Source organism: Anabrus simplex, chromosome 2 (genome assembly GCF_040414725.1).
Source record: "Anabrus simplex isolate iqAnaSimp1 chromosome 2, ASM4041472v1, whole genome shotgun sequence".
Classification (NCBI taxonomy): Eukaryota; Metazoa; Arthropoda; class Insecta; order Orthoptera; family Tettigoniidae; genus Anabrus; species Anabrus simplex.
The window spans coordinates 883745167-883773025 of NC_090266.1; the positions used below are offsets into that span (position 1 = coordinate 883745167).

General features: G+C 38.3%; 1 protein-coding gene across 1 annotated transcript in view; it reads left to right on the top strand.

Moving 5' to 3' along the window:
• The window catches only part of LOC136863722 (zinc finger protein 236), a 795935-nt gene that overhangs the window by 83597 nt on the left and 684479 nt on the right, over positions 1 to 27859 (top strand). The window contains exon 4 of the mRNA XM_068226059.1: positions 12443 to 12906. Within this exon, the coding sequence (XP_068082160.1) occupies positions 12443 to 12906 (464 nt within the window). The remainder of the gene's footprint in view (positions 1 to 12442; positions 12907 to 27859) is intronic.

Below are 27859 nucleotides of genomic sequence, written 5' to 3' on the forward strand. Positions count from 1 at the left end.
TATTGCTGAAGAAGTGAGAAGTAATTTTACAAACGTAAATAATTAATGCCCCAATGATAGTTCAATATTGTAAAGGACATCTGCTGTACATAGCCTTGCCACCTGTGCCTGTCTTTATGGGTTGGGATGCTGCACTCAGATTCAAGCTGTTAGCTTTTACAATGAACATTTTGAAGCTGTTAAGTCATTTCTTCCTGAGTCAGCAGCATCAATATGTGATTCTCAGACTGCATTCAGTGAACAGAGTGTAGTCAGTGATACTGGATACTTTCAGAGCAATTTTATTTGGATTGCAAAGATCATTACAAAATTAGAGACCATTGGCCTTCCACTTTATGAATCCATGGCAGTTGTGGAGAAAGCAAAATTGAAACGTAGTAGTACCATGGCTCGACAAATCAGCGCCAAGGTTCTAACAAATTCCATGCAGTCTTGAAACGAAATCCTGGTTATTCAGTTCTTATATCTGCTTGCAACATCATTTGTGGTGAACAAGAAGAGCCCCCAGAAGATATTTTACTCAGCTAGTTTTATCTTTTAATGTATGTATCAGAGACTTCCTGCAGTGAACGATTTCCCTCAGGCTACAAGAGAATTTTATCGGTTCAGTGCCAAAACATCACAATGAAAAATGTGGAGAAGTACTTGGTGACACACTGCACATCACCATAAAACGAGTTACGATACTAATTGTGTTACTTAATTGTAGTGTAAAGACAGATTCTATATTAACTTTATATAGTAATGTTTATTTGTATCATTTTCAGGGCATGAGGTTGATAGGAAATTTGCTACAAAAGTTTAACATACTCCATGATTTACAGTGCATAACATTCTTTTTAAATATTTGAAGTATTTTAGTTATGCCTTTAATTTCATATTTAATACTGTCAAAATTTGAAAACAATAGACTATGTAAATTATCTAAAGCAACAACAGTGACTTTTTCATGAAATATGGAGCTATTTAAAACAATTTTACTGTCCCATATCATAACTATGTCATAATAAAAGGAATATACAAACATCTTTGTAAATTTAGTGCAGTAATACTGTTACAGCGGACAGATGAGGTAGAGGAAAGAAACTACAGAGCTGTAGGGCTGGACAAATAAATGGCCATGTTAAGATGAACTATTAAATGTATTTGCTAAAGTTTCTTTTTTGCCTTTTGTTTCTTTACAGTTCAGGAATTTAATTACTGAAACCATCACGTTCAACGATTTAACAATTACAACAACTCTAATAGTTCACATTAAATAACAACTTGAAGGGAATAGAGTAACAAAATTATAATATTCTCTAATAAACAACAGCTCTCTCAGAGCTTCGTTATTGATCAGGAAGAGTGAACTTCCTAAATTACAAGGCCTATAAACCTTCATCCTGTCAGGATAAGCTCTCTCAACATATTATAAAGCAGGGACAATTAGCTCCCATTTTCATAGACCATTAACAACCAAGGAAAATGACCTCCCAACTTTGTAGACCTTTTGACACTCACTGCCCTTTATTCCACTGGGAAACCAACAAAATATATAGGATCGGAAGGATCCAAAATAATACAGGAGCTAATGCTCATACAACAAAATTGGCCAAAAGAAGGTTAAATGGAAAGGGAATAGAAACATAGGCCAACCCCAAGAAGAAAGGGATACAGAACAACCTCTAGCAATCCCATGACATTAGCATAATAAAACCTAATGGGGCAAGGGCCAAGTGACACAGAGAATAAGCCAAACTGCACTGACTAAGGTAAGAAAGAAATTAACAGCCAAAAGTAGTAGGAATATTTGATTTTTTAGAAAACATAATCACAAGAATCAAACGTTGAAGAAAAGGAAATGAGGGTCCACACTCGTGCTTTCTTAAGTACGAAGGGTAATCAAAAAGTAAGGTTACAAAGCCTGCAGTGAAATGTGTACACTTTGTTTCATACAAACAATACAGCCAACTGATAGAACATACATTAGGTTATTTTTCAACATAGTCTCCATATTGGTTTAGGCACTTGTCATTTCGTAGTATAAGTTTGAATATTCCCTCCTAGTAAAAATCCTCTTGTTGCGTGTTCAGCCACGTTGTTGCGAAGTGTTTCATTTCCTCGTCTAAAGCAAATCATTGGCCTCCTAGGTGCTCCTTTAAGAGAGGAAAGACGTGAAAGTCGCTTGGAGCAAGGTCTGTGCTGTAGGGAGGGTGTTGATTATGTTCCAGCGAAACTGTTTCAACAGCGTGGTGGTCTGCTGGACTGTATGAGGTCGCGCGTTGTCATGAAGGAAGATGGCGCCCTCAATGAGAAGTCCTGGCCATTTCCTCCGGATTGCTTCGTGCAATCGTATTGATGTCTCGCAGTATTGGTCAGCGGTCACTGTGTGCCCTCTTTCCAAAAACTCCACAAGTATGACACCCGCGCTGTCTCAGAACACTGTGGCCATCACCTTCCCAGCAGATGGCGTCTTCTTAAACCACTTTGTCTTTGGAGAGGAGGTGTCTTTCCACTCCACTGACTACCGCTTACTGTTGGGGGTGTAGCGGTGGATCCACGTTTTGTAACCCGTGACAGTGCGGTGGAGAAAACTGTCCCCTTCCATGGAGAACCATTGCAAAAGTTTCAGACTTGCCTCCATGTGCTTCTCCATGTGTTGGTTAGACAGATTTCGTGGAACCCATTGAGAACAAACTTTCTGGTACTGCAGAATATATGATAAAGATGTTGATTCCCATAGGGAACCTGAAATATTTGTTCTGAATTAGTAAATTTATAATACCAATATAATTGGTCCATTATTAGAAGTTACAAATTTTCCAGCTAACTCATTCCTTGTTGCCAGCGTTTCGCCCCAGTGTGCTAAGTTGGGCTCATCAGTTGGTAAATAGCACACCTACCAAGACGCATGCCTAGCGCATACTGTGGAGGCCACTGCGTAGGCTGCTTGGAGCCACTGGCAGTGCCAGTGCACTATGAGAGACTTTGCAACCAGGAATGAGTTAGCTAGAAAATTTATAATGTACAATAACGGACCAACTATATTGGTAATACTGCAGAATATCGTGAACAATGTGACGTACGCTTCCGAACGACGTTCCCAGTTCTACTATGATATGCCGTAACATGATCTTCCTGTTGTCACGAATCAGCTCCTCTATGCGAGCTGTGTTCTAATCTGTTGATGCTGTGCTGGGTTGGCCACTACGATCATTGTCGGTGACCATTTCTCTACCAGCCACACATTGCAGCTACCCCATCTGTTGCTATCGACATTAGTTTTTCCCATGGAAGGCCGAAACTCTCCATTGTCACTTTGAAACTTGCAAATATTCCATGTTATGAGTCTCATTATGATAGCCGTATTGGAGTACAGAATGTAAAAGTTTCAAACAAATTTATTAAAAAACCACCATTCCAATACTTTACAATCTTTAAGTTTAAGATACAAATATTACATATATGTTAAAATGGGACATGTTTCACTTAGGCTTTGTAAGCATGTCCCATTTTAACATATATGTATTATTTGCATCTTAAAGATTGTAAAGTATTGGAATGGTGGTTTTTTAATAAATTTATTTGAAACTTTTACACTCGGAAATATATCAAAACCGGTTGTGGTATGTTTCATTGGCACTACATATCTAAAAGTTCCTCCCTTGCCACAAGGTCACTGTTTACGCCTCTGATAAAAATAGCAAGTTGGGAGGTGTCATTTATATCTGTGTTGTTGTCTGTCGCCAGTGAATATGCTATGAAATTATTTGTGATGCTACATAATTGCCTATGCATGTCATTAGCTAGGTCCTTTATTCATCGCTTAATAGTAGAAGAGGTAGTAGATTGAAAATCATCCACTTGTTCTGGACACACTGCGTCAGCTGCCAGAACTATACACTCTTTCACAAATGGACCCTCTATGAAGGGTCTCGAAGTACGCCCTATCTGCAAAGCAATCTTGTAGCTGGCCTGAATAGCAGGTTCACTGGAATGCATATTTTCCTGTTAAAAATAATGAAATACAACATAAATACATACACAAGTACATAAATAAATATTCTGTGAGGAATTATCAAACTTTAGAATACAACTGATGAGAGAAACTGTATAAAAAGAGTTGAGTGGGATAATATGAAATTTACATACCTCCTCACATATGTTTCAGTTCTTCTAGCAAAGCTGTTCTTTCCCGACCTTCACATTTATCATACTTGTTGGCATGACACAAGGAATAATAGTGCTGCAGATATTTAAAAAAAAAGTCTGATTCAATATTTTATTACATATTAAACATTTTGCTGTGTTATGTTCTTGAACTATTAAATACTCTTTTTCCCAGGAAGGTTTGAAACTTGTTGGCGTCAATGGCCTACACTGTGCTGAACTCTTTTCCATAGTAAATGCAACATCTACCGACTAGGCTTGAACGCCTTGTGATGCAAGGATAAAGGCGGAAACGCACTAGTCACTTCCCACAAGTTCACGCGTATCGTGTTGCAATCTAACCTGTTCAGAAAGATATGCTATACCTTTGCGCCACTGGCCTTCAGTACGTACTACATCATGCACTTCCCTATTTGCTCGCTTAGCTGCTCTCGTTCCTCAAGAGCGGGGAGCGAACTGGCTCTGAAGGCGTTTTGCTCTCGATTGACGATGTCTGGTGTAAATATTAATCATATTACACACAATTATCGTAACCATGAGTCATTTGTTGTCACACTGTGGATCGGCAATTACAGTAGGTTTTGTATAAATGTACTATTTAGAAGTGGATATTGTCTGTGAACCCCCTCCCTGTCTTATCGTATTGCTGTTTGGAGGAGTTGTGTAATGTATGCTCAGAGCTATACCTCAATTTTTAGAGTCCCAAGTCACTAAGTGACCAAACCTTAATCTTTATATCTCATTTTTAGCATATTTGAAAGATTTTACATGTATACATTGGGAGTTTCTATTTCCGTCAATTTTAAAGTTTATGTTGCCCTGCCAGTTATACAGTTAGGCAGGCAAATTTGACCTTACAAATACATTTATTCTTGCATTACTTGCTTTTCATGCCCTGGGCCCTTGTGCCTCCTATCCACGGAATCAACTCCCAAGCTTTGAATTTTTCAAGTAATTTTTCCACTGTGCCCATGCTAATGATATGTTGTTGAACCTAACACGGATACTCAGATCTATAAAATGTAGCCAGATTCTAATATCTACTGACAAACCTCCCAGTTTTCTACATTTGCCCAATATCCAAATGATCCATCTACAATTCCTGCTAATACTTGTAAGAACTCTCTACGGACCTTCATCTCATTTCATACCCGATCCCGCAGACAAACGGAATAAGGATTGGACATACATCCATCCTTGAATAATTTGCTTACCTTTCACATCATCAAAGAAGCACTTTTCAAGTACCTCATTAGATATCTACTGATCCTAATAGTTTATCGTCATTATTATTTTCAGCCAACAAATTTATACTAACACACCTTGCTCCATTCACACAATGAATTAATTTATTAAATCCTAAGGTTTCTAAATTGTAGGTAAACTCTGGTTGGAGAATATGAACTGTTTTCAAGAATGAGAACATTTTCAAAATTCTTTACATCATTATTTCTTACCCTATGAAATTCACAATAATCTCAGCAGTGAACAGATTCGTCTTCATCAGTTTCCTTTTCAATAACCTATGGTTATCTGGACACAGTAGTAACTTTTAGTGGTCTTGGCTATTGCTACTTATCCAGCGGAATTGATTACCCTTGTATAATTTTTTACTTTTCCTTCTTTTAAACAACTCATTAATCCATTCACCCCTCATACTACTGTATTTCACTTATACACAGTGGTAGAAATATTTATTGCATCACCTTTTATAATTAACAATTTTTGTTATAATCATTGAATAACTGAGCTCAGTTGGCCTGATTTCTCTCTATTTCTATCGAAATGAATATGAGCAATCATTTTTGTCAATTTTATTCTTAATTTTTGTTTCTATAAAAAGGTTTTTTTTTTTATCATTTACCATTTTCTTGAAACATGGATGAAAGTGGATATGTGAGCTATTGTGTTTGCTCTTCTGAAATATAAATACTAATTCGGAAGAAACACTGCATATTAATGTTGTAATATAACACTGATCTATTTGAGTGTTTGTAAATGCACTGTTGCCATTTAATACTTTGTTGTTCCACCACGTACCGTAATCGCAGCTTGGCATCATGAAGGCATTGAATGAATTAACTTTTTAATGTAATCCTCATTCAGTTCATTATAAAAAACACACACACACACACTCTCTCTCTCTCTCTCTCTCTCTCTCTCTCTCTCTCTCTCTCTCTCTCTCTCTCTCTCTCTCTCTCTCTCTCTCTCTCTCTCTCTCTCTCTCTCTCTCTCTCTCCTCTCTCTCTCTCTCTCTCTCTCATCTCTCTCTCTCTCTCTCTCTCTCTCTCTCTCTCTCTCTCTCTCTCTCTCTCTCTTCTCTCTCTCTCTCTCTCTCTCTCTCTCTCTCTCTCTCTCTCTCTCTCTCTCTCTCTCTCTCTCTCTCTCTCTCTCTCTCTCTCTCTCTCTCTCTCTCTCTCTCTCTCTCTCTTCTCTCTCTCTCTCTCCTCTCTCTCTCTCTCTCTCTCTCTCTCTCTCTCTCTCTCTCTCTCTCTCTCTCTCTCTCTCTCTCTCTCTCCTCTCTCTCTCTCTCTCTCTCTCTCTCTCTCTCTCTCTCTCTCTCTCTCTCTCTCTCTCTCTCTCTCTCTCTCTCTCTCTCTCTTTTGTGTGGCTTGTTCCTTGTGATAGCATTTCCCATAACCTTCCAACAGTTCTCAATAGGATTGAGATCAGGGCTATTTCCAGGCCACACTAACACTTGAACCCGATTTTGTCTAAGGAAGGATTTTACTGAAAAGTAGAAATATGTTATGATTAACCACAAATGTCATCTGCGTCGTTCTTGGTACAAATATTAATCATGAGACACACCTTCAAATTTCTGTGGCAAGGACCTGAGCCATCCTGAAAAATGCAAGTGGAAACATCTCCAGACTGGGCTTTTATTGTTGGCATAAGCTTCCTTTCAAGGATGGTAATGTAGGCATCGGCATTGACAGTGCCATTTATGAAGTTCAGACGACCTACTCCTTGACTGGAAATGCACCCCCAGACATCGGTCCTTGTGGGTGTTTTGACTGTATGTGTTATACATGATGGCAAAAATTCTTCACCTTTCCTTCGATGCAAAAACTCTTTTCCATCTGAACTGTGCAGATTCAATTTGGAGTCGTCTGAAAAGATACTCTGTTCTGTGCCCATGTCACATATGCTTTTGCCCATTTTAGCTGCTGTGGTCGCATTGTCTTGGTCAATAAAGGCTTCTTTCTATAACGACAGGCTGAGAGTCCAGCTTCCAGTAGTCTATTTTCTCCAGTTCTACTGGGTACTGAGATGTGCACATTTCTTCCCAGTCTCACTTTTGTTCATTTGATGAGCGAAAGCCTTTCCAATACCCTGTTGTATTTCGCAGTAGACGCCCTTTTCGACCTCTTTCTTTCTCATGATCAATATTTCCTTTTTTCCTGTATTTTTTAGTAACCTCAAAATCGTACACTGAATAAAATCTGTCCTAGAGGTATCTCTGTGGTGCCAAGACCAACTGATGAATAAGCAAGTATAGCAGCTTTCTTTTCTGGCATTAATTCAACTGATCTACTCATCTTCTCGCTGCAACATCCCTGGCTTCATTGTAAAAACAAACAACAACAACAACAAGAGTTGTGTATTGTTGGAATAAATATGAGAAGAATTCAAACTTTCAAGGCAAGAACATGTCAGCAATGTTTAACAACAATGGGACTGGTATAAACTGAAGCAAACGGTTGTAAAAAACGAAAAGACAAAATAATTCATGGTGATGCAATAAATATTTCCACCACAGTAGCTCAAGCCGACTCTTTGAATACCTGTAGTAATGCATTGTATTCTTCCACCTTCCCTCAATTTACCACCAGGACTGTCTTGCCTAACAAACAGAGAAAGATAAAAGTTACCCTAATTGTATTTCTTCTTCCAGGGCGCAACAACTGTCAGAATCGGCTGTTTACTAATCAGTATGATCCTTGTTCTTTTGTCCTATATAGTATTTTTATAACTACATTAATTAATAAGGTTAATTAATTTTCACACCAGGCAAATGCTGAGGCTGTACCTTAATTAAGGCCGCGGCTGCTTCCTTCCTACTCCTAGACCGTTCCTATCCCATAGTCGCCATAAGACCTATCTGTGTCGGTGTGACGTAAAGCAAGTTCCAAAAAAAAATTAATGAGGTTCCTTCAGTGGCCTTGTTGGATACTGGAGCCACTAGATCTTTAGTCACTCCTTTGTTCAAGAACTAAATAGGCTTTCGATCTGACTTTCCACATACTTTCTTCTTCCTTACATTGTATTTCAGCTTTGAATCGCCCTTTAACTATAATGGATAGTGTGAGTCTTAACATAAAAATTCAGAAATGTTCTTGGTTCTGTCCATTTTACATATTGCAAGATTTACCTTTTCCTATGATTTTAGGGTAAGATATTTTTTCTCACACAGAACTTTTATATAACACTGAAAATTCCTTTATATCCTTTCATATTAGCTCTTCACTTAAGATTCTGCTTGTCAACTGCACGGATTATCTACCTCAATATTAATTTGTGTCTAATTTCTGATCAGACTTTTAATACTACCAGTGAAAGAAATCAACTGAACAAATTAATCAAATTTTCTGATCTCATATCACCCAATTTGGATACCACTTGTAACTGTGAGGCACATACTGATCTACTTGATCAAATTTTGGTATATTTTCCACCATCAAACAAGTCCACTGCGTATGCAAAAGTTAAAGAATCTTATTTGTAAAATGATTTCCCAGTCTATTACCACTCCTACTTCCAGTTATGCATTTCCTTCCTTTCATGCTGTCATATCTGATGGAACAGCTCGTCTCATGGATTGTCATAAATTTAATAAGAAAAATTGTCTATGATGCTTATCCAATTCCCAATTTTCAGAGTTCTTTTCAATATTTTGCCAGTTCTCAATATTCTTGATCTGAATTCTGTGTATCTCCAGATTCCCTGTAGACTTGTAGACTGTTTTCTGATATAAAATTCCAGTATATATTTCTTTATATTGATGACTTGGTAATCTATAGCCCCGATTTCGCTTTGCACATCCAGCACCTAACTGAAGTCTTCCCCAGACTATGTAAAACAAATCTTACAGCTAATCCCTTAAAAATGTTCTTAGCGTGTACCTCTGTTAATTTTTTAGGTCACATTCTCTTATCTGAATTTATTCCCGTTGATCCCAAACAAACTTGGGCTATAAATCAAATTCCATGCCCTGGAATGATAGGGTTTTATAGTAAATTCATACATATCTATTCCCACATTTGTGAACCCCTTCATTATTTGAAAGGATAGGTGGTGAAATTTCACTGGTCTGAACCCCAACACCATGTTTTCACTCAGTTAATGTCTTTACTGGTCCAAGCCCCTATACAAATCCTTCATTTCTCTCTCTCCTTTGGTGTGCAGCTGTGAGCTTGCATTCGGGACATAGTGGGTTCGAACCCCGCTGTCGCGTCCCTGATTATGGTTTTCTGTGGTTTCCCATTTTCACATGAGGCAAATGGTGGGGCTGTACATTATTTAAGGCCACAGTTGCTTCCTTGCCACTCCTAGTCCTTCCCTATCCATAAGACCTATCTGTGCCGGTGCGATGTAAAGCAACTTGAAAAAAAAAGTTTCTCTCGTCTTTGATATTCATTCTGATGCATTCAATATTGGGAATGCTCTTCACCAAATTTTCAACAGAGACCCCAGAGTTCAGCTATAAATCAGCAATCTGCCAAAGTGTCATCCTTGTGAATGAGATCATATTGCACTGTTGCTTTTCCCTTCCCTGTGAATGCATTAGTACAAGCTATCTCTGATCTTTTGAGATCAAGCAAGCCCATTTGGCCCAAATAAACCATGTTGAATAAATAATTGCCGCTCTTATCGTCGCTTCCTTTCATTGGAGTGCCTATGAACAGGAACTCTCCCAAAAGAAATGTTGTGATTGGGTCCATTTAATGAATTCACTCAACCACTGAATAACAAATATTGTATTATTATTGTATTCTTCTCCTAGTTTCCTAACCCCTTTTGGAGTGTTCCATAATCCCTCCCTCCTCCCCCTTTTTCTCCCTGTGTTCTCCCTTCATCTCTTTTCTCTTTGTTATCTTTTTTCCTTCTCTTGTTGATAAACTCTTGTAATTCAATTTCTGTGCCAGTTATTTTCTTTTCAGCATTTGGTACCTATGCTATCATACTCAATTTAGGGCCACTGTCGATGCAACACCTTGATTTGTTGTTGGGATCCTGATGGTGCCTTCCTAATCTGGCATCAAGAATCAGGAATAAAATATCAAATACACCCCCCCCCCCCTCCCTCAAAAAAAATCCCACTACTTGCATCCCAAAACCATGCAATTAAAAGTTCTATCAAACTTCTGATGTGCCTGCGGGATATTGTGGCCCACATATATTTCTCTTACATTTCAAATCGTCTGCACCTATGGCATTGCTTCACTGCCCTGCTACATGGTCTTTTTTCAACTGCCTGCTTCTCTCAATCTCCTCTTGCTCTCCGACTTTACCATGTGAGTGTCTGGTGATCAGCTGTTCGCTATCACGAACCTGCTTGAAACTTTCTGCTCACAGTATATAAGCAAGCTTCTCCCTAGTCCTGGTGGCAGTTCCTGTTCTGATGGTATTCCACTGCATCTAATATTGAGTAGAGCTGGTTCTTTTCTTCTGGATGCGTATTATCTTCCCTCATGACATGAGAAGCTGAGAGAGAGAGAGAGAGAGCGAGCGTGTGTGCTCTCAATATTTCTGTATTCATGATCTGAATTCTGTGTATCTCCAGATTCCCTGTAGACTTGTAGACTGTTTTCTGATATAAAATTCCAGTATATTTCCTTATATTGATGACTTGCTAATTTATAGCCCTACCGAGCTCGATAGCTGCAGTCGCTTAAGTGCGGCCAGTATCCAGTAATCGGGAGATAGTGGGTTCGAGCTCCACTGTCGGCAGCCCTGAAGATGGTTTTTCGTGGTTTCCCATTTTCACACCAGGCAAATGCTATTTCCGTTGATCCCAAACAAACTTGGGCTCTCTCTCTATATATATATATATATCTTTAATCTCTTTTGATATCTGCCCTGTTTTCTATCTTTTGTGGCCCATACTCACAATCTACAATAATTATTCGCTTTATTATCACGGGGTCGGATAAGTTTCGGGTAACCATGTGCTACAGTGATAATCCGCACTGAACTTAAAATCTTGGAACTTGAGCTTCATGGAAAATACTACATTGGAAACATTATGCAATGGACAAACTAGTAGGCCTGTTTTGAAACATACACAAGTCAATGGACAAGTCCCTTTCTGGATTCACGCCTTTCACTCTGTTTTTCTGGTTATGATTTTTTTCTGTCATATCCTCTCTTTGTGTGGTGTTTTCTGTTTTCTTTTGAAAACTTAGCACTTTATAAATTTGAGGGAAATTCATTACAAACTACTTGTAGGTGTGCTAAGCGTAATAATTTGTGAGCTTTGTTAATAATGTGAAATTAAATGTATGGACTATTTTTCATAGCTAGATGGTATTCCCTTTTGGTTCACCACTCTTAAATTTGTAATGCTCCTATAAATGTAGGGTTGTTGCTCCTGATTCTTTACCATAATTAAGCTCCTTCATGTATTAAGTCTTGGATATCATATTCTTGCCATATTGTAATTTTAATGGTGTAAATATTAGTCATATTATAACTATGATTTATTTGTTGTCACACTGTGGATCAGCAATCTATGGTAGATTTTTATAAATGTACTATTTAGGAGCGGATATTGTCTATGTACCCCTCCCCCTCTTACTGTATGAGCTTAAAAATATACTTATTCTTCCATTACGTGCTTGGCTGCTCACAAATATGCTACATTCCTCTGACAAAGAGTAAATACGAACTAACTATTCAGTCAAAATCAGATCTACTGTGTGCCTGAGATGCTGTCTATCTAACAAGGATATCTATATAAATTTCCCAAAGGGGCAGCCGCACAAGGGCACCTGGCTGTAATATTGGGCTTAATCTGCAGTAGTGCTGATCCCAGATAATTGGGTAAAGGTCAGGAAAAAAAGAAGAAAGAAAAGAAAGTAATATTCGCTTCTTTGATTCACTATAGTTTTGAAATTCAAAAGTGTATTTTCCAATGCCACTCCCCCAGACCTCCCTTTCTAATATTAAGGGTGTATTATAGTTTTGGTGTTGGTATAAATATAGCATAGATATCTAAATGGTGTTGTGCATTCTTTCAAAATATATAAGAATTTTCATGAATGGTTTGTTTCTTTGTTTCAGTTAGTACTTACAGGAAGTTCTAGTCGTGTTGTATTAAGCACAGAAAGTCTGTTACAAGATGGTGACAATTCTGTGTTTGTTATGGATGAAATGTTGGGGAAAGTTAAGAGTTTGGAAAAAAATGATGCAATTCCAGGCCTGGGTATTGATGTCACTGCCATTCACATGGAAGCATTTGAAAATGGAGAAGTTGTTGGAACACAGAATGCAGTTATACCTACAACAACATCATCTTCATCATCATCATCATCATCATCATCATCATCAACTGCAGGACTTTCGTTTAATATATCCTCAATTCCTCAGACATTGCTTCCATTAGCAACAGAGCTATCATCAGAATCTTCAATATCACAAGCTGTAAGAATACCATTGTCTATACAAGGAAAAGTTGAGCCACTTAAGTTCCCAAAAAGGGGTCCAGGAAGACCACGAAGGGATGAAGGAGTTGATCCTCCAATTGGAAAGGTAATTTTTATATTAATGCATCTTGGAGCCAGTATAATTTCTATAACTTAGATTTTCAGACATTTATTGATTCAGTTGCAGTGAAATGCACAACTGCAGATTATGATGAAGTGAAAACTGCCTTTAACAGACATCACTGACTCTGTTGGAATATGTCCGTTATGAAAGGTGTTTGGTTAAATAAGTTGACCAACAAGAAAGCAGCATATATAAGAAGGCAAACACAATGGCACGTGAAGAGGGAAAAATCTCCTATTTCTGTTTCTCCCTCCTCATACTGCCCTGCCATTGTATTTGTCATATTGTGTGTGTTCCTTTGTTATTCCCCTTTCTCTTTCTCTATGACTTGATTTGACACATGTTTGTTCCTTTCCTGTACTTATATAACATTGTTGTTTTATCCTAACACCAAGTTAATGCCACATACTGATCTAAGGGTTTCTGGAGTGCAGTGATCGGGAATGGAAAATCCCTGGGTTAGATTTCTGATATGAAATTATGATGAAGGTGACAAATAATGCAGAAGAAATACTTATGTAAGAGAGGGAGTTATGATGGAGGGAATTATGTTGAAGTGAAACCTGCCTTGAACAGACATCCCTGACTCTGTTGAAAAATGTCCGGTATGGTAAATAACGGGTTTGATAACTGCGTTCAAAGAGCTACGTGTCCTATGCAGCTTTCTAAAACTGCTAGGCAGACATTCTACTGGCAACATTTTAAAGTGATTGTGTTTTTTTACAATTTGCTTTACGTTGCACCAACACAGGCTTTAAGGCGACGATGGGATGGGGAAGGGCTAGGAGTGGGAAGAAAGCAGTCATGGCCTTAATTAAGGTATAGCCCCAGCATTTACCTCGTGTGAAAATGTGAAACAACGGAAAACCATCTTCTGCCGACAGTGAAATTCCAAACCACTATCTCCCAAATGCAAACTGATAGCTATGTGACCCATATTGTGCAACCACTTGCTCGGTAATTGGTTTTCTTGAAAAGATAGTAATTAGATACAGATGTAAATAAGGGGTTGAAGGAGAATTTGAACAGAGCATATACTAGGAACAGTCTTACAACAGTGTTCTGTGTATGTGCCTTCACAGTGGCATTGAGATTCAAAAATTCCCAGTTGGCAATAGAAAGGTATTTAAAAGGCTAACATAAAGTAAATACAAATGAAAATGTAATATAATAGAAACCAATGTTTTAAACGGTACTAACTTGCACATGCAGCAGGAGTTACTGCCTTTTATCATGAAATCCTTGTTGGTTATTCCAATGATTTAAAGATAAGAGATATAAAACTAAACAAGGCCACAGACCTAGTTACAAATAGAGAATTTTGACGGCGATTAGTATATTCACGGAGGCTTGCAGGCTGAATGCTGAAAGGCATAACAGTCTATAATGATGTATGTATGAATGCATGGTATGTATGCAACAGTAAGGACCACTCTTCCTTTCAGCTGCTGAGGAGTGGCAGTAATGAAATCAGTATCATCATTTAGTTGTTTAAATTGATTTTCTGTTATGTGGCATTTTAAAGGTATCATAATCATTGGTCATGTTTTACCTTCTACTTCTAAAAGCCTTGTTAAAAATTCTTCTTCAGAATCCAGAGAGCACTCATACTGGGTAAGTTTCGGTGTATGGAATTTATTTCAAAATTTAAGCTCCTTCAAATGACTCAGACAACGGTGAACCTTATATTGTTATAGGCAGAACTTGATGGAAATCCCAACCCAGTAGGATTACTTTAAACATTCAGCACATTGGGTTATATCTTTAATAAGTCTGTCTATTGCTGAAAATGCATGCACATAAAAATGTTTGAATATATATCATTGGAGTTTCATTCTGCAATGTTCATTTTGTACATTAGAGGATTTTTGCTTCAGGAGTGTTTGGCTTTACATTGCAGTAAGAACTAGCTTTCATAATCAATTGTATTTTGAAAAAAGAGAATGAGCAGTTTCTCCTTCAAGTAGAATGTACACCTACTATTTCAGCAGATGCTATATGAGTAGCTTGATCGAGTAGCTTGATCCCCCATTTGATTATATTTAGCAGTGTTGAATAAACATGTTTCAGATGTACCTGCTGGTCCATCTGTTTTAGTATTCATATCTGATTTTCATATTCTGCCCTTTAGGCGAGGGGCAACTGGTGAACACGAACACCCCAAAGGTGTCCAGTCCAGAAGCATATATACTGTTACCGTGATTTGGTGGATCAGCAGAGGTAAAAGAAGGTGCCGGGATGAATGGGTCTAACTACAGAGTCAAAGTTAATTTAAAATTTTAACTAAGGTTATATTTTTTTTTTGTAAAAATGTCAACAAGTAACAAAATCACAGGGACTAGTAGCAAAAGTCAAATCTAGTTAAGACAAGATAGTTGGTATAAACAGAACTTGTGCTTAAAGTCCTCACTGAACAATTCCTGAGCTTCGACCTTATTTCTACAAAGATCACCATATTATGCAAGGGCAGAACACCCCTCAATACATGGAGCACTAGCTCCGTGAATTACAAAGTCAAGCCTCCTAGAGGCACTTTTACAATACTAGAAAAGAGCAGACCCGCTCTCAGTTTTTCAAGCCTAGTCAAGGCAACATCAAAAATGTCTTACACTTTCTGGCCTTCCATGGCCCAGCTTACAAATTGAAACAGGGGTATCTCGTACCCAACCTACTGGGCCGTCGAGTAAAAGAAATAACCGTTAAATAAATGGCCCAAACAAAAGGAAGGAGGCGGATACTTGCACTCCTCTATGTAGCTTCTTAAAACCTAACAGGCACAAGGCCGATGAAACAGGGGCTAATCCCAACCTATGGAGGTGACTCGTACAAGAATAATTTAAGACATAATGGAAAGGAAGAAAATCAGTTATCAAAATGTCGTCACCTCAAACCAATATGAAGGGGAGCTCGAGAGGGTAAATCACTCTCTATCCCCGAATTACAGTTACAGATTTTAAGTTTTTACATCAAATGGCAGAAAATTACATGTTAGAAAGATAGGTTACATTGTAAAGGATTCGGACCTTTCCCGCGGATTAAACTGCTGAGCTAGCAAGAAATAAAGATGTTAAACGGCCATTACCTTACTGAAGTCCTGCTGCCTGATGAAGGAGGCACCTCCCGCCTCCTGCTACACGTCCATACTCTAAGTTAGATGTTAATCAAGTGGCCACGAGACGTGAAAATCAGCAGTTTATAAACCCTCGGGGAAAGTTCGAGACCTTTTATGAATAATCAAGCCACACCCTCTTACTTTATTTGTCAGTCTTGAAGGTACACTCCAAGTCGAAGAAGAAATACATGATTGGTGGGAAATTAATTACAGAAATTTGGGATTGGATAAATTCAAAACTGCCAACCCACAAATGAATGAACGAAATTTAGTAAAGAAAAAACTAATGAGTACAAAATTTCTTCGAAAAGTTCCTTCACTTCGTACCAGGGTGCATGATCGTAGTTTTTTTAGCAGAGACATCTATGAGAGAATTTTCATACTTCTTGCCAAACGGGAAACAAAACGAGTAGAAATGTACACAGTTCAGGAAACTTCACCAGAACAAAAAATTTTAGTGGCGCCATCTTCAGAGAAAATTTATAAGTTAGTCCAGTTTTAAGTTCAGAGTTTCTCCTGTAGAGGAGGTTTTATTGGCGCAAGATTTAAACGTGCGGCGTAGAGGTGTACCTCCTGGTACATTTACTATGGACGAAAGGAGGAGGATCTCAGGGAAATAATGTTATATAAAGAAAAATATCCAGACTCGAAGTTACAATTTTAAATTGAAATTTTTATTTAGAATTTGCCCATCCAATCTCGCACATTTGTGATCACTATACAACTAATCAATATGAATTTACATTATAAATTCCACAAACAAATGGGGTGTTACAAATTTTCCCTATAGCCTATAATGAATGACATTCATTATTCCAATTATGAATGCCGGCTGAGTGGTTCAGACGGTTGAGGCGCTGGCCTTCTGACCCCAACTTGGCAGGTTAGATCCTGGCTCAGTCCGGTGGTATTTGAAGTTGCTCATATATATCAGCCTTGTGTCAGTAGATTTACTGATGCGTAAAAGAACTCCTGAGGGACTAAATTCCGGCACTTCAGTGTCTCTGAAAACTGTAAAAGTAGTTAGTGGGACGTAAAAACAAAGAACATTATTATTTATTCCAATTATGAATTTACTATTATTTTAATCTTGTCTTGAATGCTTTACTGATATAGTAAAATAAGCTTAAATTCTCATTGCAAAAAAGAGTTTTCAAATGAATTAATGATTAAATTATCTAAAAAATTAAATAATTGTTATACAATCAAGTATCTTATAAAAATTATATTTCTCAAACATAGTTATTGAATTATTTACATTTAAATGATTTTTTATTACATTTTGGATACATCAGCTATAGAAATTTGACACTCCTTTCCTCAGGCAAAGTGACAAGTTATTTTTTCTGTAAAAGAAAAAATTAAATTGGAATAAAAAATATATAACAACTCCATAATGTAACCACAATTTACAATTCTGACTTGTATTAATAAATATTGATCATCTAAACAACAACAAATTGGAAACATCATATCTGGATAACTCATGAATGAAATAAACACAAATATCACAACCAAACTGCACTAAACCTGTTCAAGGACAAAACTGTAAATATATTATCACATGTAATTATCCATGTTCATGAATTCCTAATTGAGTATTGCTGGTGGTGGTGGTGGTGGTGGTGGTGGTGGTGGTAAAAATCATGTTATTATGAAGAATGAAATAATAATCATATAAATAATTTATTTCCAGTTAATAGTGGTTTGTGGGTGAATTCACGGTAATGCTCGCTTAACATATATACCAAACACTTGGTTTGAAATTTTATCATTATATAAGACACTCACTGCTTCACCATCAAAGAAATTCGCAAGAAAATATAATTAAATATACTGATTAAATATGGTGTTGAAATATGGGACGAAATCCATAATACAAGGGTTGGAGAAAAGTCATTGCAACCATTTTCTTTCTTGGAGATAACAGCCCAGTTGGAAAATGTGTCATATACAGATGAAAGGATGAGGTGGGAACTACATGTGTGAACATTGAAGTACACGCAAACATTGTGCCTCACATATATATTTTTTTACTATTTGCTTTATGTCACACCGACAATGATAGGTCTTATAGCGACGATATGATAGGAAAGGGTTAGGAGTGGGAAGGAAACGGCCTTGGCCTTAATTAAGGTACAGCTCCAGCATTTGCCTGGTGTGAAAATGGGAAACCATGGAAAACCATCTTCAGGACCGCCAACATTGGGGTGTGAACTCACTATCTCCCGAATGCAAGCTCACAGCAGCGTGCCTCTAACCGCATGGCCAACTTGCCTTTGCATTGTTGTGGAGTATGATTGTACTATCCACTCGCAAACGCCACATCGTACCTGTCGCACCAGGAAGTCCCTGTAGTACTCTGCGCTCACTGTTCTGCCATATGGAACAAAGTGGCACACAGTGACACCCCTGATGTCATATGCAATGATCACCATCCGTTTCACAGGGGAAGGATTATGGTTATCCAGCATGTTGCCACTCTGCGAACTGACGTTTGAGTTCCAGTTTGTTCGTATTCCCTGGCCCAAAATTCATCAGTGGCGGTTATTTGTGACAGGAAGTGGCTGTGTCCTGTTGCCACTGTGCTAGTTGGTCAGAGCGTGTTGCATATCGCATCCACCGTTGAACTTCCGTCAGTGCATGCAGTACCCACCGTGATGTGATTTTGCACAGTTGTAGCTCTGTCCGGAAGATCCTGTGGATAATGCATTTCTCGGTGCCACTTGCCCTCTCTAACTTCAGCAACATCCATCATCTGTCTTCCTCTAGGAGCTGCTCGATGACGGAACATGCCACGTTAGTCTGCACTTTAACAGGTTGTCCCAAGCATTGCTGAACACTAATTGTCACACGTCCTTGCTGAAACACTCCTACCCCACATGCTATTGTACAGTATGGGAGGACATTATTCCCAAGGGCTTCCACCAATTCACTGTGACATTCTCTCGCATTTCTCCCCCTCCCCCCCCCCCTTCCCACAGTATGGCTGTTTTGGTGTATGCGCGCTGCTCAACGTAGGTTACTTCCATCTCGGACGATGCACAGCTCTCTGTGTGCTACTACCAGCAATCACAGAGCCATCTGTTGTTGTGAATACACTGGCTGCGTAGTTTCCACACTACAAATAGCATTTTGTGATCCGCTCTCATATCTGCAAGGAAAAAATTACTTTCAATGCATTTTGCCCCAACCCTCGTATTATTCATTTCCATTTATATCCAGTGCCTTGTAATAACTTCACACAGTGCTCAAATATAATTTGAGGAAGAACCATGTCCTCTCTTCATAACAATCTGCATAATATCTGACTTTCAAATCAGTTCAATAACACAGTACAAGAAATTTAAACTTTTTCTACTCTCAGAAATGAAACTATGTGATTTTAATTAATTTGGGTATGCTGATTTTGAATCTAAAGCTCGTTTTTCTCTTACACCTAACAGTTTTTTGAGAGGACATACTGCATAGGCTATATAGTTCACTGTTGTTCATTTGCGGTTTTCTTGTTTTCTATATTTGTTGTAATTTCAACTCAAAAAATACACAATCCAAAATACACAACATAGAAATATATTAAGTATTCTAAAATTGTATTTATGTATTAATTAAAACTTCATATATTAAACATTTTTACTTTCTTAAAACTTTTTCCTCGAAGACTTGCGCGTATAAGATGGTAAGATGGCTCCAAAACATCTGTGATCAGTTGCCAGCAGTAATTGGCAAGCATGTTGAACACTGATCACCTTTCCATTTCTATTAATCCCTGATGGAACCGTTCCCCGTGTTCATCACTGACCTCACCAAGGTTTGGTGGAAAGAAATTAAAGTGCAAATGGAGGAAGTGAATCTGAAGGGACATACTGCATCCCAGCATCTTGTAAGCACTCAACAAATATTCCACCATATCTCTGTAATTGTCTGCTCTATAGTTTCCCCAGAAAATTCACACAAACCAATTTAAAAGCAAGCCAGGCTTTTTTTTTTTCAACAGGAATGAGAGTCTCCTCAAATACCAAATTCTGTAACAGATCGCATATTTTTGGGCCTATAGGCACTGTGCAGATAGATCAAAATGCTACTACTAGCGCTACATAGTGGCCCGTTCTGAAACAAGATGTGAGGTGCAGTGCGAGAGTCTCAGTACAACGTGTGACATTCGAACAAGTTGCGGGTTTAAAGTGATTCAATTTGGGTATCTAAGGGAATCGTTATGCAATAAAGGAAGAAACCTTGTTGTCAATGGCCACGTGAACGGCGTTGAAGAGTTAATTTCAAATGGTTTCGGATACATCACAGGAAAAGTCACCCGACTTATCGTGAAACTTGAGGTAGGCAAGTTGTAGTTAGGTAACAATTTATAAACAATTTATAAAGTTTACTTAGTAAGGATGAATTAATGCATGCTTGGTAAGTTGTACGCATTTTTATTTTATGTTCAGGTTGACCAGAATCGTAATGTCTCTACCAGCGAATGTTCCTGTCCTGCCAGCGCCAGAAAACTTGCAAACATGTAGCTGCGGTAGTGTATTATATAAATAATGAAAGTGTTGTCTCCAAAACAGACTGTCCGCAACAATGGGGAAAACCGAGCCTGAAAACAGCGTTAACAGAAAAATATAGAAAAGGCAAACATGTAGAAGAACTGTTTGGTGAAAAGACTTTGAGGACATCTCTTCCCCCCTTTGAATTAACTGAGAATATTTTAAAACACATCCCTTGCAGTCTTCGTAATGCTTCGAGCAGAAGCAAGTACTGAAATCGAACAACCGTGCAGGGCCGTAGTCACCTCATTGATAGACAGGGTAGTAAATGATGTGGAGAGAGAAGAATGTGAGGAAATTGTGACACAGCTATTACATTTACAAGTCTCTAATGACGTGCGCTTGCCAGACAAATACACCTTTCACACTGTGAGTGACGAAATGTTTTTTACCAGCAAAGTGCAGGTTGATACAGATCATATAATTAAAATCTCCCAGGACACTCTATCTCAATCAGGAAGCCCTCGATGGTTTCAAGAAAGAAAGATAAGAATATCTGCTAGCACAAAAGCACATCGGAACAAAACTAGGCAACATAACTTTGATACTTTAGCTCTCACATTTGTAAATGAATCTCCAATTGGGGGAGCTGTTTTGAACAATGTTTCTTACGGAAGTGAAATGGAAAGTGAAGCAATAGAATGCTATGGAAGTTCATTTGGTGTTCATGTTATTCAATGTGGGTTAATAATCCACAAGAAAAAAACTTGAATTTGTGGCTCTCCAGAAGGCATAGTTCTCAAAGGAAATGTAGCTGACAGAGTGTTAGAAGTTAAGTGTCCATCTTCCTGTAAAGATAAACCAATAGTAGATGAGTCAGGAAATATGTGAATACGTTATCCTTACTTTGACGAGCAAAATAACATACAGTTAAAAACAAGTCATATGTATTACACACAAATACAAATACTGATGTACGTAACTGACTTGGAAAACTGTAATCTATATGTATAGAGCAAAGCACAACAGTTGACAATACCTATTTATCAGGGCAATAAGTATGTCGAGGAATGTCTCACCAAAATAACAAAGTTCCATTTCAATAATTACTTGCCAAAAATTAGCAGTATTCCTAATAATAATAATAATAATAATAATAATAATAATAATAAAGTAACCAGGTGAGTTGGCTGTGCGGTTAGGAGCGCAACTGTGAGCTCACATCTGGGAGATAGTGGGTTTGAACCTCAATGTCGGCAGCCCTGAAGATGGTTTTCCGTTTTCACACCAAGCAAATGCTGGGGCTGTACCTTAATTAAGGCCATGGCCGCTTCCTTCCCATTCCTAGGCCTTTCCTGGCCCATCGTCGTCATAAGACCTATCTGTGACGGTGCGACGTTAAACAAATAGCAAAAAAAAAGTATGCATTTGTCAATTCTTGCTTGTTGAACAGATCAGAATGTAAACAAAGAATATATAAAACAAACTGATGGATAAACAATTCTCAAACTGTTATTTAATTATTGGAGGTTGCAAATTTGTTAACACGCAACATATAGCCTATGCATGGTGTCATCCACGTGTGAAAAAAGTTCTGTTCGCAATTTCTGTAATACATTGCATATTTTGATTCTTTGAATACACCTTTCTATATGAATTCTAACACTCGCAATATTGTAAGTACTCTCAACTTCCTCAGCTGTTAATCTCCCGTCATATAAGAATGGTGGTGTCATGATTACGACACCGCGGCCAGATACTGTAAGTTAGTTCTGATGCCAGAAAATCCTTTATTAGCCATGACCTCATCGCCAGGTTGAAGGAAAGTAAACCACTGTCGGTTGTTATGAATGAGTCGCTAGCTCTTCCACCATAACATTTAGATTTAAAGCGATCATACCACTAGGCGTGATTGCAATTAAAACTTTTGCAGTGTAGCAACCCTTGTATTGAGAATAGAAATACTCTCTCTGATCTACTTGGGGAGGCTGTTCAACCCTAAATTTCGTGCAGTCAATAATGACTCGACAATTACCGTAATTTCTTTTAAATGCTGGAGGCATTGTTTCTTGAACACTTTCCTTACTAGGCCAGAATATGAAATGTTTCGTACGCAGTGCCAATTGCATAAGCACGGTCGTAAAAAATACGTGAAATTGTTGTCCTGTGAACACCGAATAGCACTCTCAAAGCAGAATAGGACAGTCCGATTTTCATTTTCATTAGGAAAATGAATAATCTGGTTTCTGTACATAATTTCAAAATGTTACAGTTTGGTAATAACGCAAGGCAAAGACGTTGAAGTTCACACCTGTTAAATCATGCATTTATGTATTGTTCCTTATGGAACTGTAGCCTTGGAAACCTGGACCCTTGATGTCTTCACGATTGTCTTCCGTTGACACATTTTATCCTGTTTTGTAATGTCCCCTCCCAGACCGAAATGAAGTGGAATACATGCTGAACAAGAAAACATGAAGTCTGAACAATGAAAATCAGATGTCTCTGTTCCCATGGATGCATCCTTGGTTATGTTACTTGGGCAAAATGTACTTGAAAATTTTCGATCTGATTCTTCCTTTTTTAATCGCTTGAGTTGTCTGTGAAAGCGCTGTAAGCTGGGTCCTGGCGACATATTCCTCTTCTTGGATTCATCCGGAAATATTGTAGGAACATTAGGCTGGACTTAATGGGTGTCCAGATCTTCTGTTTCCGATGAAGTGTACACTACATATTCTTGAGTAAGTCGTAGGTTGCCAAAGTGATCCATCAGTGCTAAACATTATAACCAAAATTAAATTAAATCAGATCAATTGAACTTATTGCAAACATGTGCAGTACATGTGTGTGGGCCTACTTACTTCGTTCGGTTAACTGCTTGTATCCATCTCCTCCTTCGGTCCACATCTATCGCTAGTTTTGGAAAACAATAAAATTGTACTTCACCTCCCGTATTTGCGTAAGTATTGGAATATCCGACAACAAAACAATTGCGTTTACTTGATCTCCTTTTCTTTGCCATTATCATCGGAGCGACTACACACTCAGTCATAACAGAACAGCTACTGCGAGTCTGGAGTCTGCCTCACATGTTGATCTCCACCCGGCCGCTAGGGCGACGCGCACGGTGCCTATAAAGATACTTTGCCTCACTCAGCCTTTGAAATTTTCCCCTTAAATATTCAAATACCCTTCCTGATTTGTCTATTACTTTAACAAAGTTCTTCATCAACCCCAGTTTTATATGCAACGGGGGCAAAAGTATTTTGGCAATATCAACAAGTGGCAAGTTTTTAACACTTTTTTGTCCTTTCTCGTGATGATCACTCTCTAATTTCATAATGATTATGCTTATCTCGACTGTCCCGCTGACAGAGAAAACAACAAAATTTTGTGAATCCTGGCTGCATTCCTGTTAGCATACCTTCACTTTTAGATCTCTACAAATCTGCCACCCGTGTTCTGTATAGTTCAAAGCCTTAAGAATTTTTTCCATACTATCATACTTTGTTTCTTTCCTATTAACGGAATAGGCGACTAGGACAGGTGGATTTATATGCAAAAGCACGACTTTTAAACTTGTTTTCGACGAGTCTATGAACATACACCATTCTTTAAGATCATGATCTCTTGCCAGAGCCACCATTAGCCCTTTGACATCATTAGTAGGGCTCGGATCGATATGCTCGATAAAATCTCCAGATATGCTCGAAAACCATGTGTTATATGCTCGATAGATATGCTCGAAAAACCCATTATATGCTCCATAGATATGCTCGAAAAAACCATTATATCGGGTTGAATATGCAGAATATGCTTGAAAAACACCGTTAAAAACTATAGATAGGAAAGTGAAACGAAAAAACCAGTAACATATCTTTATATACGAGCTTTATTTTCTAATTGTGTGTATGATACACTGTGATATACTCGCATTCAAGTATATATATGAGAAGTATTCTTATAAAAGTTACAGTTTAAAAGTTCATTTACAAGATGTTCAGAATTAGGTGAGTCGGTGAGATCTGCATTGCTCTGTACAACAAGAATTTTTTCTTTGTTTTCAGTTTTGAATGATTTTCTTAAATCAGTCAATAAAAGTTTCAGTGATGAGAACAATCTTTCGACGTCAACTGACACGAGAGATAAATACTTGAATGATGCTGCTTCTTGTGCAGAGTAGTTCGGAAAATCCTCTGACAGTTCAGACTCGCCCCGCAGCATCCTCTCCAAGTCCAACGCTGCACTCCAACCGGGATTTCGAGCCAGCACAAACTCCAATTTTTGTTTCACGGTTTTCCCAGTCTCTCCAGGCCACAAGTCGGCTTCTTCGACGACTCCTTGTATTGTAGCGACCACTTCAACCAACTCCATCCCTCGCGATACCAACTTTAAGATGGCCTCAGAAATGACGCTCATGTAGGCTTTTATGAAAGTCGAGGATGGCATCAAGCCCTTCATTTTAAAAGCAGCCTTAGCTTTCGTGATGTACTTGCTGTCCGCCTCATCAAACGTATTGATCACCTGGAAAAAATATAAATGAAAAACATTAGCCGAGGAGAATAACTGAGAAAATTACATAATTAGGCACCGTATGATGGAGTAAAGATAAAAGATATGAAAAGAATGATAGAGAAAACCTCGAAAATGAAGATTTTAAACATTTCAACTAGGCCCTCCTCTTCAATTGCCCTATGATTTTCAGCGTAATACAAGACAGCCAAGATCCAAGTTCCCCATCACGTCAGTATAGGCTCGCGAGGTAAAGGGAGCTCTGGGTGCATCGTCTTGAAGGTACGGACACGAGCAGGAGCCTCGACGAAAATTTTCTTCACTGAGGAAATGACGCTGTTGACGCTGGATGATTTTTCGCGCAGCTCCTCAGCAACTCTGTGCATTGCATGGGCAAGACAAGTAACATGTAACATCTTCGGGTAGAGAAGCTTGAGGCTCTTCCCAGCCTTAATCATGTAGGGAGCAGCGTCAGTCACCAATGCAAGTACTTTATTTACCTCCTCATCTGAAAAGGTTGGCCACAGCAAGCCTGAAACAGGAATGCATAAAATGAAGGGTGAACCGTTCAGTTAATGGGATTCTGACATGTCGTACGACTGTAAGAGATATTTAACTATCAGAACTATCGGAGTCTTCACTGAGCATACGTAGAATGCATTGAAATTGTAGCCAGACTGTACTTGTTCTTCTTTGGCAAAACGCTCCAAAAATAAATTAACAAAAATATAATTACGCAGAGCTGCTTGCACTGTTCGCACAATGGTACCATGGTTTGTCACATCTAGCTTCCTGCACAGAATTAGGTGGCCCTTCCTCTGTTCACTGGGACTGAGTTTTCCAACAATAATATTGGCCATTTATCTTCCACAACTGTCTGTGGTCTTGCCGATAGATAACCAAGTTGGGTGGCTCCTGATGTCGTCCCTGATTGTGTGTAGAACCTGGTGAAGAAAGTACCTAAATGAATATTCTTCATGGAATGAAGGTATTATCAAGAGATTACCTTCATTACGACAGAGCCAGATCCATGGTAAAATTACTTCTAAATTGTTTAAACAAGAATGCGGAATACGGCAATCATGCATGAATTCATACCTTTTCATACTCTGAAGAAACGTAATTTTTACGTAGGGTCGACTCGTGAGACAACTCTCTTCCTGCAAAGTCCTTGAAGAGAGCTCTAATCTCAGCATGTTCGAGCTTGTAGAGGGGTATGTTGGCGCTTAAAAACGCCCTACAAACTCTGGAAGAGAACTCGTCCGAGTGCTGTTGCTGATTGAGAAAAGGTTGTATCAGCACTTGTTTCTTCGATTTCCTTTTTTTGAATTCTTCAACTTTTGCTGAGTGTCCACTTGTGGCTTTATGTTGGGAAAATTGAAAACCCTTCAAAACCTTGATCTGAAAATAAATAGGTAGGTACGCATAAGTGAGGAAAAAATACATTGAATGAACAAAAATAAAGCATTGTGGACTATGAAATTATTTTCAAAAATTGCAGTAGAAATACAAGCACCCTCTCAACGATCCCATGAAAAATAGCAAATCCAAACGTCACTTTCCGTCTTGGAAATGTAAAATCTGAGGATCTAACGGGTCTACACTCCGAATTCTTAGACTTCTCTCTACTTACCTAGTAGGTAGGCACCGTGTGCTGCACATACGCCTTACTTGAAATTTCAACCGTTTGACCCGTAATATCTTTAAGAACGTAGATGTGAAAATGTCAATAAGAAATTGCCTCTTTTTCGCACATTTTGCAGAAAAGAATTTTCCCGTCAGTAGAAAACGAGTCGGGCTCTTCCTTTGCACACTCAGAGACTCCTTAACTTCAGGCATCGCGTACTTAGAAATCACAAGGACTCGATAGGTACGTACGGATACGAAAACTGAGAGTAAAATGCAGAAACTTGACTTGACCGGGTCGGATCTTACACCACTTCATGGAAAAAGCCACCTAAACAATACTGGTTTCCAAAATAGGCACACCACTGAAATACCTCAAATTTCAAAGGGAAAGGATGCTTGGGGCTTCCATCGCATATCTGACAAGTCGCACTCTAATCCGGCAGAGGCCAATTAGGGTGTGTGAATGATCTCACTAAAGGTTAAAAACCTGCGGATCAATTATTCGCACCAGATAGGCTTTTCAATAATTATTTCTGTTTTAGAACCTTAAGGATGGTCAGGGCCCGAATTCGGGGGAGAATTCAAAGAAAAACAAACTATTTAGACGAAAACCACAAGAATGTGCATTTATATGCTTCTATTCTGAAAACTGCAGTTTTATGCATTTATATGCTCGATAAATTTAAATTCTGTTGGTCCCAGAGAGATGAAAATACCACCGAAAGGCTTCTTTCAATGTGTACTATTTAGGCAATAATATGCTAATATGCTCGAATAAGAGCCCTAATCATTACAAGAAACTAATTGTTCACTTTCTGTTAAAAATGCTGACAGATTGTATTCCCATTTATTGAACGATGTTATTTTTGTGCCAGGTTGTAAAAGGTTCCATCCGTGAAGACGAGATGATAAAATCTGGCCTATGTTTTAGGTAATTTCAAATTTCTTGCAAGGTCATTTAATTCAGCTTGTGATATCAAATTAAGTTCTCGAGATATACTAAAATCAGGATCAGTAAGGAATTCAGTACTAGTTTTGGCCCTTTTTTCAGGCCATCTTCAGTTTAATAGATAAACATAAATAAAAACTTCAAAATAAAAATTAGCATATCTTAAAACTTTTTAGACAAACATATATTAAAACATGGTACTTGGGGAGTTAACATGATATCCATTTTAACACATAGTTCTTCTTT